The sequence below is a fragment of the Telopea speciosissima genome, chromosome 8 (assembly GCF_018873765.1).
Source record: "Telopea speciosissima isolate NSW1024214 ecotype Mountain lineage chromosome 8, Tspe_v1, whole genome shotgun sequence".
Taxonomy (NCBI): Eukaryota; Viridiplantae; Streptophyta; class Magnoliopsida; order Proteales; family Proteaceae; genus Telopea; species Telopea speciosissima.
In genome coordinates this window covers 5815383-5828848 of record NC_057923.1, presented here as the reverse complement: position 1 = coordinate 5828848, position 13466 = coordinate 5815383, and the positions used below count along the sequence as shown (strand labels likewise).

At 38.2% G+C, this 13466-nt stretch overlaps 1 protein-coding gene across 1 annotated transcript; it reads right to left on the bottom strand.

Moving 5' to 3' along the window:
• Positions 1-2513: 2513 nt before the first annotated feature.
• Positions 2514-7906, bottom strand: LOC122638241 (probable carboxylesterase 11). Its single transcript, XM_043831108.1, has 2 exons — positions 6855-7906; positions 2514-3422 (listed from the first exon to the last, which is right to left on the bottom strand). Exons 1-2 carry the CDS (start codon positions 7877-7879, stop codon positions 2885-2887), a joined length of 1563 nt encoding a protein of 520 aa, XP_043687043.1. The 5' UTR covers positions 7880-7906; the 3' UTR covers positions 2514-2884.
• Between the last annotated feature and the right edge of the window lie 5560 nt (positions 7907-13466).

The window sequence follows — 13466 nt, the reverse complement described above, 5'->3', positions numbered from 1 at the left end:
TCATTTTATCACTATATGTTGACTCTGTGTCTTTGTAGATCAGTGAGAGATAGAGACTAGAGAGTGTCTGACAGTGGATGGGCATTAATTTTGAGTATTAATTATGGGCATTAATTATGGCTTGTAGGAAGGATAGGGTTTTGGGTTTTGTATTTGGTGTTCATTTGGTTAGTGGGAGGTTCTTACAGATGGTCTTTGTGACTGACGACTGATAATGGAGAGGGAGGGACAGAAGGAGACAGTCCTTTGGGAAAATGTGAAAGAGAGTTTTCTTGGAAAGAACATCAAATTGAAGTCAATTCTGAATATATTACTTGTAATCTGGTTGATACGCATACAATTTTATGGAATTTGAGTTGGATCTAGTTGGATCTAGTTGGATCTTGTAATTGGTTCAATGAAAAGTAATCAATATGCCTAGGAATGATATGGTAGTTGATTCCCTTACAAAGAGAGTTTGTACAAAAGTAAATGTTCGAAATATTTATGAGACTTAGAACAATCTAAGTCTGGATTAAGAATTCAATGTTCCTTGTAATGATAATAAAAATCTTATAAAGATTGTTTCTAGTTCATTACAGTTTTTTCTAAAAATGAAAATATAGTGTGCATTTGGCTAACTTGACCAAGTGGGAGATGTTGATGATGTGGCCACATTGACTCAAGGTACAACATTATTCTCCAATAGCTGCACTTGTGGAGCAATTAACCAGTAATTATTAAGGAGCCCTTAATCGCCCAAAGACAGATAAACAAACATCTTATCGTTGATCACTCTATTAGTTCTCTCTCTCTGTTTTGTTTTTGTTTTTTTTGTTGTTTTTGTTTTTTGAAGTTCTGCAATAGGAAATTTCTTCGCAGCACATCTCTCCGTGTGTGTGCTAATCACACTCCTGTTAATCAGAAATAGTAATGTTGATTAATTCGGTTTTTTTTTTGGTGTTTCCTAGCTGTAATTAATCTGCATAACACGCCCTAAAGATGACGTAAGATCGAAAAATGATGTGAACAAGGAAAAAGAGGGTGGAGTGGCCTTGCCTATAGAAGCCTCTGATACCTCTCCTGTTCGACTCTTCCTTACATAGATCTACTAGGGAGGAACTTAATTTTTTATTTATTTTGGTAAAAAGAAAATTTATTGATGAAAGCCTCTAGGGAGGTAGGTACTACAAGCATCAAACATTAGAAAATACAACAAAAAGGAGGGAGGGGATTCTTAGAATGAAAAAACAGAATAAAGGCGGCCTCCAGAAACCAACGCATCAGCCATGAAATTGCCTTCTCGAAGCGTATGTGTGAAATTAATTTGTTGAAATTTGTTAGAGAGACCAATGCAATCAGTAATGATGTGTGAGATACACCAAGGGATAGAGATATTTAAACCTCTGAGACTGTTGATGACCCTAAGGTTGTCACTCTGTATAATAATATGATGGTAGCCTCTGAAGATGGCGATAGTCATGACCTGCCGGACAGCCAGAGGTTCAGCCACACATGAATGGATAGTACCAACATCAGGGAGGAGCCTTACTTGCGTGGTGAAGCTTAACCTTAGGTAATATGTTCTTGATTTAGACTTAGAATGCCAAAACAGAAAATGATCTTAACTTGATAAATTAGTTGGGGCTGATCAACTCTGTAGATTTGTTTGAAGATCTGTTTCGAACCAAGCACCACTCCTTGTGGGCACAGGTAAAGCAATTAAGACTGAATAGTGCATGATTTGGTTCTATGGTAGATTAGGTGAATGTTCTCCTATTTATTCTGTTTCTTTCTTTTTGGGGGTGGAGGATTGGAATGATCTGAGAAGAGGAGTGTCTAGTCACATAGAGGATGATGTATTGGCTCTTAGGTTGCTGAGGGAAGAGTTCGTGGAAGCCTTTAAGTAGACACATGGGCAACCAAGGAACTCTTTAGCATCCACCAGAGTGAATTTGAGAGCATTGGTATCCACAGCCATGGTATAGGCCAGAACCATCAATCTTCACACCAGAGATTGGCCTACAATCTACATTTTCAAGGGCTCGAGTTCTTCCACATTTGGAGATCTGTTTAGAAAATGAAAAGGCTTCTTTGATTACTGAAAACAATACCCTAAGTTCTCTTACTGCTTGATCTTTTGTGAAGACAACCAAATTACCTATATTATTCAACATCAATGTTTTCCTAAATTATTCATACTATGGTATTGTAGTTACTTGCTGTAAATAGGAACCTCAGCTAGTGATGAATTTAGAGGCCCCTCGTTCTTCATTGAGTGCCTCCCTGAGTCCTTCCCACTGAGACATGTGCATCCAAGAGCAACAGGACACTCAGAAAGGATGGATGGTGCAAACCCAGAAATCCCTCTCCTGGGTTGGGCCAAGACCTGCTTACATGCATTTAAAAGGAGGCACTGTGCTTTGAACTCCATTTAAATTGGGAACACATCAATGTCCCTCATAGTGGAGATCTTGCAGAATTCTTATTTAGGTCCTCCTTGAGCGGGAATTTCCTCTCGACAGGCATGAATGATTAATTGAATTCTATTCATGACAAATAATACATCTCACGGGGATGGAGAAAGCAAGAACAAAGACGCTCTTAGAACATCTGAAGAACACGAACTTGAACATGGAGGGCAATACATCTCACTGTCCAAACAAATCATAATCTCCGATGATACTTCTTATAAAAAGGAGCGAAGGGAGAAAAAAGAAAAAGAAGAAGGATTGGAACAAATCTGAAGCTATAACAGCAAGATTGGCAGGAAAGCACACCCCACGTATAGGACAGCCAGAGTAATGGGAGGGATTATTGTGATGCTCCCTCCCTTGTAAAAGAAACAAGAATACACAAAAATGTTGCTCTGGCTGCAACTATTGCTGCCTTTGTTTACATCTACTTAATAGGAGAACTCGTGACCTCTGAGTGAGATGTACTTCTTGACCCAGATCGCAATGTCCTCTGCACAGGCTTGGGCCTGCGGGGTCCTAAGGAGCATGTCAAGTGTTGCAAACTCATGCACAGCATCTTTATACTCAAGGACAGGAGCATCAACATTAACCTTCCTGAGCTCTTCTGAGTATGCAATGGCACGATCTCGCATCCAGTCATGTTCTGCAACAACTGTTAGTGTTGGGGGCATGTACTTAAGTGGTGGCTCCCTCCCAGGAATGAGAGGATTGGCAGCAGGATGGTCCAGGCTAAACTCCTCCTCTGGTAAGAAGAGTTTCCATGCAAGTATGCACATAGCTTTATCATAGAAGTAAGAGTTTGCTAGTTTGATCTCCGAATGTGTGGGGACACTACCAATGAAGAAGGGATACATTAAGACCTGTGCCACAACTTTGACAGGATCCAGAAGTTTGCCTGCCTCCACAGCTTTCCGAGCTACATAGTCTGCAATGTTTGCACCACAGCTCACACCCAAGAGTACGCACCTGTTTGAATGGCACGAAGATGAGTTAGGGTTTCTGTAACATTTGAGCATACAAATGCTACATTAGAACAAAATAAAGGAACAAATAGATGATAAGAAATATCAAGCAAAACAATGAACTGAGAATTAAAACCTACAATCTTAGCATAGATTTCAGCAGACCCCATTTAGTTGGGATAAGGCTGAGTTGTAGTATAACCTTAGCATAGATTTCAAGCTTGAACCCTTTCGGATTCAGTTTTCAGGATGGTGAGAATTAGAAAACAACCACCGTGCAAATCCTAGGTCACAGTATTCACACAATTGTACATCGCTAATTAGTGATTGCACAGATCCAATGCCTTTAGCCACCAAGCAATGTGCAAAATGAGTCAAAAGCTTCCTCCTTCAAGAGGACATATCAATAGACAATGTGCATACTGCTTCAGGAGGTAGTATTGGGTCATCAGATAGGACAATGTCAATGCTGGCATCATCCTTGTATTGTTAAGGCATTCAGCAAATTACCAATGAAATTTCTTGCCTTAATCAGAATGAGAAGAACATTAATGAGGACAATAGGCAAATACACACACAGTCAACTGACCTAAATAATTGAACATTTCCTCGTAGAGATGAGAAGTCAGACAAGTGGTTTTAGTGAAACTGAGAAATTCAAAAGGAGATAATTAAACATAGAATACAGTATCCAAATATCCAGTTCTCATTATCATTCAAACTTGTGGATCTTTGGTTGCATAGCCAAAAAAATCCTCTCCCAATTGAGTTTGGTAGCAATAACAACCACTAAATATAATTAGCAAAACGTACACAGTACAAGGTAAGGGAGCTCCAGAGAAGGTGGAGATTTTTGCATGGATTTTGTCTGGGGAGAGGTATTTACACATTAACAACAGCAAAAAGTAAGCTTTAAGTAGCCCAAGATTTTATTTGTATCACCAGCAGCATATTTGGCAAAGCTTCTCGGCAGCTTCTGCTTAGTGGTTTCTAGGAGCCAGTTTCCAAGGATTACAAGGGTTTGACAGAGGCAGGCCAGTGAAAACATTTTGTTAGGAACTTTACTGCCAAAAGCCTAAGAAACATATGAACCATCCCTCCCCCTCCTCTCCCCTCCTCCTCCTCTGCTTCTGGGGCTTCTTGAGCTTCTGGAGATAAGGATTCAAACAAAATGTTTTCATTGGCCATGCCCTTTTTAACCCCATAATCCCCAAAATCCGGCTTCCATAAGCTGAGAAGCTTAGCCAAACATGCATGAAGTAAGAGGAGGATCCAACATTTGGACCCTGGAATTCAGAAGAACTCTGTGAGACTTTGAAACCGATAAATGTTCTAACCTCCTTCACAGACTACAGAATATGTTGTTTATTTCACTGTAACAGATAAAAGATGAGTTCTCAGTTTAGTCTTGGTCTCTTACTACAATTTCTTTTGTGGTGATGAATTTGAAATTAACGACAAAGCATGCATCTGAAAAAGTATAGCTCCTCCAAGGACAAAGCATCCAGGCCCAACGGTCAAGATTCTGTAGTGTATTTTCTAATCAATTTTGTCATTATCTTTAACCAAATTCAGTCCCATGCCTCTGCAACCTAAAAAACGATCGTGAAAAGTCATCACATCACTTATATGAAGCCATGTGGAGGGATGTATGGCTTAAAAATAAAAACCCTTTTAGAACACTTTTCCAAAGTGCTAGCAAAATCTGATATCAAAATAACAATTAACAAAACCTAGAACCTCCCAAACTAAGAGAATATGGCGATAAACTATAAGCCCTCAGAATGAAGAAGAGACTCTTGCATAACCAACCTCATTTCCAACATTATTCAAATTTTCCTTCTTGGACTGTAGATATAACACAGAATTCTTGTACAGTAACTCCCATCCTCACAACATTAGTGATGATTTTCCATCTCTCCACAATTTCTTCAGGATAATTGTATGGTCTTAATAGGGAGGGAGGCATAATTAACAGAAAAGTACAAACTTTGCATTGTCTGAAAATTTGCACATCTTTGCACCTTTAGAGGTTGGAGATGGACGATGGCTAGGCTATAATCATTAGCTTGTTTGTTTTGGGTTCAGGTGGTCCTTACAATTTGAATGGAGGCCTATTACCCCACTCAATCTTGAACATTTTGTTCGGGTAGATGGTAACCCAAATCAAATGGCTTAGCCAATGATGGAGTTGTAGATTTGATGTTACTATCCTGATTTGGTTTCTTCAATCTAACAGTCTTATCCATCACTGGGCACATTGTTATCTTTCAGGTGTCTGCCTTCTTGTACTCTTTATTCTTTCAATATTCCCTAAAAACAGAACTCTCAAATCACATTGCCACTCCTCTTGGTAATCATCACCCTCCTTCCATTGAGGACTTAAATCATCATCACAACTTGAGCCACTTCAGCACTCTAATGAGCAAGAACATACAATTGAATGGCCCCCTGACAGACTTACAGAGTCATAGTTGACATTCTATGAGAAGATAACTCATTACTTTGCACCAGTCTTCTTCAGGATAAGATTTTTAATATTTGCCATCTCCTCAAGCTCAAGTTTTGCACCTCCAGAAATTTTACCCAACATATGAACAGAAAATCCACAAGGCAACAACCTCAGAGAATAAACTCTAAGTATCAGTCTTTCCACTAGCCATAGAGTCTCCAATTGTAAGACATAACAAGAAGAGTCCTTTTTTGCTGATTCACAATAACGTCTATTGATATCTGCTGAATACTAGTGAGCACTATTGTAAAAGGAACCTGCCTCAATTATCGTGGTTTTAAACTCCGAAATTCCATCTCAATCCCACCAGAGCTCATATCATATATGTTTCAAGAAGTAACACTCACTAATTCCTTTATTGAGGAAAATATACCAGGTCTGATAACCAAACATCCTCGGATCTACCCAGACCAATTTACCATTGTCTGTAATCCTCTTCCTGAGATTAAGGAAATGGTAAAACAGCAGTAAGCAGCCTTGGAGAACGGTACCATAACATGTTTCACAGGGAGAAAAATTAAATAACTGTGTTGCTACGAAATTGCATTACACTCAACCTTGTCTTATTAATCTACAAGACAAGATAAAAACTGATCTTACATAACATTTAAGAATAATGTAATTCTGTGCAAGTCTGGCCATTTGTTAATTGTAATATTGACTTATATATCAACCAGAAAGTTATTTTGAAAAAAAAAACAATGCTTACAAAGTATACTTCCATCACAGCAGTTTCTCTTACTAAAGAGGCAGTATTTCGATAAACAGATGCATTGAAAGTTGGCCAAACAAGTGTCGCATTGCATAACTTGGTTTCAGAAAACATACGAGTAAATTCTTAACACAGAACAACCATAAGACAAGCGCATGAAATCATCCAATGTCAGACAGAAGCAGAAAAAGAATAGTGGATTAAAATGTAACCTCGTGGGATCTCCATGGGCAGCTAACCAAGGCTCCACCATTGACGCACCAATGTCAACAATATGCCGATGAATATCAGATCTCTGGATATCAGAACCGTCAGCACGTTTACTCAAAAGGGACTTACCACACTCCGCCAGATTGACCTGCTTCGCCAACCAATGCAAAGCCTTCAATCCATCATCGAAGGCCGCCGGATACCGGTTCTCGGGCGCTAGCCTGTAACCAACCGCAATGACAATCACATCACACAATTTGACGATCCGTCTGCAGAAGAAATCATTGGCAGATGAGTCTTTGCTGCTAGCAACAAACCCTCCGCCATGAAATTGCAACAAAACTGGCAATTTCCGACTAGACCGTCGGTTATTGTCAAGGGACGGAGAATAACCCCCGTAAGGTCCCGTCTCCTGTTTCGAAGCCAAGCTCTCAGCCTCGGCGCTACCACCGTAGCTGCTCCTGCGGATCTGCTCAGCCAGATTAGCAGCAGACTTGGAAGAGGTGGAGGGGCCATAGCTGTTGCGACGATGGAGGCTGTTATGGTCATTGATGGAAGAATGTGAAGAATCCGGATTCGAGGACCTCGCAGAAGCCTTGATCCTAGCCCTAGCTTGGAGTTTGGAATCGGAATCGGAGGCAGCAAGACAGGTCTCAGGGAGGAAGATACGGACGGAGAGAGAGGTGAAAGGATCAATGTGAATGTCTTTGGTGGCAACGCCGTCGGTGAAGGAAGGGTTAGCGGCGGCGACTGATTCTTCGGGGCGCGTGGTGACACCAAAAGAGCTATCATCATCCAAAGGGCTTTGGCTATGGTTCTGCAAACGGTGTTTGAGCAGAAATTTGAAGAATACACTATATAACTTCACAGCGACGCTAGGCATCTCTCCTGTTCCTCTCTCTCCTCCTGGCCCCCCGTCCCACGTTCGCTTGCAGAAACCAGCGCAGAAGAGATAACGGTGTTTCCTTCCTTCTCTGAAAATTACGGTGAAATCATGGCGTTTGGTTCCATTTGGAGCTCTCTGCATACGGAGACTTCATGAAAGACGAACAAAAACCAAATTAAAAAGTTTGATTCAATTCGATCTTTCGAAGGAGTTTGAAGCCAAAAGAAAGCAAGAGCGAGAGACGAAATCACGAAAGAGAGAAGGGAGAGGGGAGAGAAGAGAGAGACGTAAATTCAGATTTTTCATACTCTTTTTTATTGTGATTTGATTTTGAATGACCAATAAGATCGGAGGCTGTTTCTTTTTCCCTCTAAATATATCGAAGGTTGTGTTTGCACTCCTGATCTTGGCGGCTCCGTTTGGTTTCAAGGGAAATGAAATTTCAGAACCTTAAAAAAATAAAAAACACTTTTGTAATTATTATCCATCATTGTATCATTTAAGTCTAAATCATTTCATATTTAGTAAAATTCATTTCACTTTGCATTGTAAATCTCTTAAATTTGGAAAGTGGAATACAAATTACATTTAAAAAACATCACTACTAAATATGGAATATGATTATCAAAATTTCCTTTTTAAGTTTAAAATAGTTTCTCTTGAAACCAAATGGAGCCCCTAAGGTAAGGTTGTTAATCGGTTTGATTTCGATGTAATCGATTCGGTTCAGTTCAAACCGTTTAATTAAGCGGTCTCAACTTTGAAATCATAATCGAACCACTTACTAAACTGTACGATATGATTCAGTAAACGGTTTCTATTTGCTTTTAGCACATTTATGTATATTTAAGAGTGTTAAATGGTTTATTCGGTTAAACGGTTTAGTTCAGTTCAAATCGTTTAACTAAACAGACTCAATTTTGAAACCATAACCAAACGGTTTCACAGTTTTAGTTTAAACGATTTCGGTTTGATTTTGACACCCTTACCCTAAGATATGCTTTCCATTGCTCCTCCATTCTGCACCAGGGTTTTAAAAAAGGAATCAGGGTTCGAACCGATCAATACATATTCTTGTTTAATCTAAAGATGAGCGAAATGCGGTTTTACTCGCCTCTCCTTGGTGGTTTGAAAAACACAGATTACACCTCCTTACTATTTCACCCTCTTCTCCATCGTTCTCTCTTCAGTATGAGCATTTCCACATTTGGGTATAGCTTATTAATATCCCTAAGCCCTGCTTCTTTGTTGATTGTGTTACAAAATACTTAGTTAGTAAGTTCAGGAACGGCAATTGATCAGGAATGGATACGTTCGACAATTAAACGGATTAGACGGCAATAATACTTTTCAAAAATTAGGTATAATAATATGCATACGACAATAATATGATACATATTTAATACGGCCGTTCTATAAGCAAAAATACGGACATATATTCACTATGTAATAGACATGCACCACTTAATAAACGAAATAATAGCATATAGATAATGATTTTATCAAAAAGAAACCTCACAACTAAAATAAACACGATATAATATTTCCTATTACATCTCATAAGATTATCATTTAACAAATCAAAATATCAATAAAAGTATCTCATCCGACATAAGAAAAAAAAATAAGACATAATGTGTTCTATATAACTCATCTCTAAGGTGAGCTCACATCAATGAACTCATCTCTGAGATGAACTAACATCACCAATGGAAGTTCATTTGCCTCAACAATCACCAATTTACCTAGCTGTAATTAATCGGCCACCTGAACTAAAATGAGAATGGAGATGACGAAGATGAATGGAGTGGGGGTAGTCGACGGCTAGGGTTCGAAGGGAAGAAGACCAAAATCGTATTATGCGAGGGTTTTGTTTTGCGTTTTTAAAAAAAAAATTAAACTAAACTTAAATTAAAAAATATAGTTCATGTTTAATACGTGTATAATACGGATGCATTTAAAAAACGAGTATTTTACCATATATATATGAAAATATACGGTAAAATATGTTTTCTTGAATTAAACGTTTGGATACGCGTATAATACGCGAACTTACTAAGTAAGACAAAATGTGTGAAACACTTGGGTAGGGGTGTCAATCGGTTGGTTCGATCCGGTTTTTTCAGTTTCGGTGTGGCAATTAGGGAAATCGAAATCGAACCAATAAGGACTTTTCGGTTTCGATACGGTTTGCTTTCGTGTCGGTTTCGGTTTATGATAACGGTTTGGATTCGGTTTGGTACCGGGTTTTCAAGTTGGGTTCGGTTTGTGCCTATTTTCTTCTCTTTCTCTTTTCAACTACATAAAATATTTCATTAGCCCCACACAGGAGATCAATGGAACAAGTATTGTTACAAATCAATTTCCCTATTTTCATTACCTCATACTCATTGATTTGTAACAATTTCCCTTACAACCATAAATTTGCTCACTAATATTGAAATCAATACAATTATTCATAATCTTATACTCATTATTTTTTAATTGGTTTCATTAGGTTCGGTCTTTGATTTTTTATTGGTCAGTCAGGTGCGGTCCGATTTTCAATCGGTCCCGTCATACCACAGTCCAAAACCAATCCAATAAGGATCGGTTCGGTTCGGTCTCAGGTTTTTTCGATCGGTCTTAACGTTTCGGACTAGGATTTGACATCTTTACCTGAAACTAACGTTTAACATCCCAAAATAGCATACTGGACCAAAGTGTTACAGTGTTTTGAAAGTAGAAGAGAGTTTGCAATTTGTAAAGTTGTAAGGATGCATTTGAATAAATGGGCATTTTTAAGGGGACATTTGTAAAAAACCCTAATTTTTTTATCCAATAGATCTAGGAAAATTGTCCCCATACAAAATTATGTTTGGCATCATGGAAAACTTCTTGTCCATATTTTTATTTGCAAAAAAATTCCACAAACAATCCAATCAAATACCCTCCTTTATTAAATTTCAGGATATATAGCATATGGGAAAAGATCTATGTTCGGGAGTGGCCTATGCCAACACTCCCATGTGTCTATCTCTCTCCTTCCCATATGAAAAGACAACTCTACCCCTTGTTTGGAGGAAGAAAGAAATAGACACACGGGAGTGCATGCGTAGGCCACACTCAAGAACAGGAAACTGCTTCCCCATAGCATACTTACATATAAGGGTGTCAAAATGAAAACCAAAATCGATTGTCAGAATCGGAACCGATCGTTTACGATCTAACCGAACCGCACCGTATAAAAGTGATGGGAATCCGATCTCATAGGTTCTATTATTGATTCAGTTCAATTCAAAACCGGAAAACCATCGATTAACCACACAGAAAACCGAGATTAGAAATATTCTTATTTGTTTAAAAATGGGGTTAAGCACTCTAAAATATTAGGACTCTTTATTGAAATTTTTTTGAATTTCAGTTTGAGTGCCAAATTCATGATTGGACGGAAGGTTTTAGTACGAGCTTGTTGTAGTGGACTTCATTAATGAATTGAGTGGGGTATGGATTGGTGATCTCCTCAGGTTGATTTCCCTTGCGAAACTTTGCGGCCTTGAGTAATCACTTAAAATTATCATTGCAACTAGCATGTCTAAGTGAACTTTGCCTAGAATTAGATGTGTATGAGACAATATAATTTCTCCCACATAACAAGGATATAGAAAATAAAATTAAAGGGTACAAAGGTGAAACCGATATTATAAATCGGATGTAGACCAGATAATGAAAATCGAATAGAAATTATTAAAACTGCACCACATATATAACGATTTTGAGTGATTCTTATTCGGTGCAATTTTAATTTCTACCTTACAAAATATGCACCGAATCAAAACCGCACCATTTGACACCCTTACTTACAGAGATGACCCTCTGTACTTCTCTTGAACCCTTCAATAGGAAATGGTTGCAAAGTGAGACATTGTAACCTACTTAGTTACTCCAAATCCTGAGCGTTAATAGAGCTCATCACATCATTAGATTGATTTAGTAAGACCCCATATGCCCATGTGCAGGCCATCAAGGCAATGAGCAAATATGGGTATCATAGCTGTACTGCTGTAGTGCTTTTTGGGCCCACATGGCTTGTGTCTCGCAGAGTTGAGCATGAGACAACTCACATCCAGCAGTAAAACCTTTTTCTTTGGCTACTGGAATCTTGGATTAGAAACAAATCTTGGTTTATACTGAGATGTGTCACGTGGTACGTTAGATGTTACTAAAAAGTAGAAGAGATCAAATATTAGTTGGAGACTTGGAGTACTAGCTATCATGAATGGACATTTATGGAAATACATGTCAATACAGGGAAGAGTATTTGACTTAAGGATTGATGTTCTTTGTGCCGTAGTGCAGTCTGTGCCCAAACAAAAGGGACTGCCATTCAGGGGGCAAGGTGATCATTTTGCCCACCCCCATGTGTCTGGATGCAGCCAGCAGCCCCACACACAGAACATTTGGCCTTGACTTAATTAGTTTCTAAAATATCATGTCCTCTCTATTCAACAATCAAAATGGTCATTACCTTCACAAGTGGCACAAATAAGTACGCAATACCAAGTATTGTTTCTAGTCCACCTACGGTTTGAGGAATCGTAATCAGATCGTTGATTTCCGTCAATCGGACTGAAGTCGGCCAATTCCGATTCCAAATTCATACTTTCCTGTTAGGGTTTAGGTCACTTCAGGCTGAATCGGAATCCATGGAGGCCAATTTCATTGTTGATTTCTTCAATTAAAATACTCAATTCAACTCAACTTAGTCATATCCCAATTAAATGGTTCACTACATGAATCATATTCCTACAATCATGCTCTATTCGAAACCATACAAGATTCCAATTCTAAGCTACATGTCTTTTCTCAACACTTTTTCTATGGTTACTTTAGGCATTTTTTTCTTGCTCATTCAATTTGAACTATATCACTTCTCTGTATTAGAGCATTCAAATGCCTCTGTTGCACATTTTCATGCCATCTTAGACGAGTTTCTCACAATTTATCATGAATAGGGACAACTCATAGGTTTATTCTAATTTGTTCATTCTTTATTTTATATATCTTTCTAGTTTTACCCAATGTTGAAGAACTCACTATCGAGGCTGGTTTCGACCAGCCAGGAAACTGAGATTTCCCACCTGGTATTTTTTTGGGCAAAACTCGACATGTCATGAACTGGCCAAAACTCAAAACTAGGTTGAAACTTGGTATTTCTTTTTGTCGAAATAAATAAAAAATTATCGAAATTTCCAAAATATTGTCTAACTATGTCGAAACCTATTCAATACAGTAGTACATATAGGTTTCGTCTCGAAAACTTGGGAAACTGAGATATCTTGGTTTAAATGTTTTTTCTTTACTGCCCAACATTCAGCCCTATACGTCATTGTGGCCATAAAAATGTTCTATAAAATTTCTCTGAGTTTAAAAAGGATACGTTGATCACACAACACTAAGGATGCACTTCTCCATTTCATCCACCTTATTCTAATTCTTTGTATAATATAATCATCTATTTCTCTTTCTTTATTCATAATTGAATGTAGAAATCTAAAATTGTCACTTTGTGGTAACTCCATGTCATTAATTTGTTGTTACTAAATTTACACATCATATATTCTATTTTTGTTTTACTTTATCTTGATTCCAACAAATAAGGAAAGAATCTTTATGGGTGCTCCAACAAATTAGGTCATTTCTAACAAGTGGATGCGTAACATGATCATTCTGACTATTAAAAATAAAA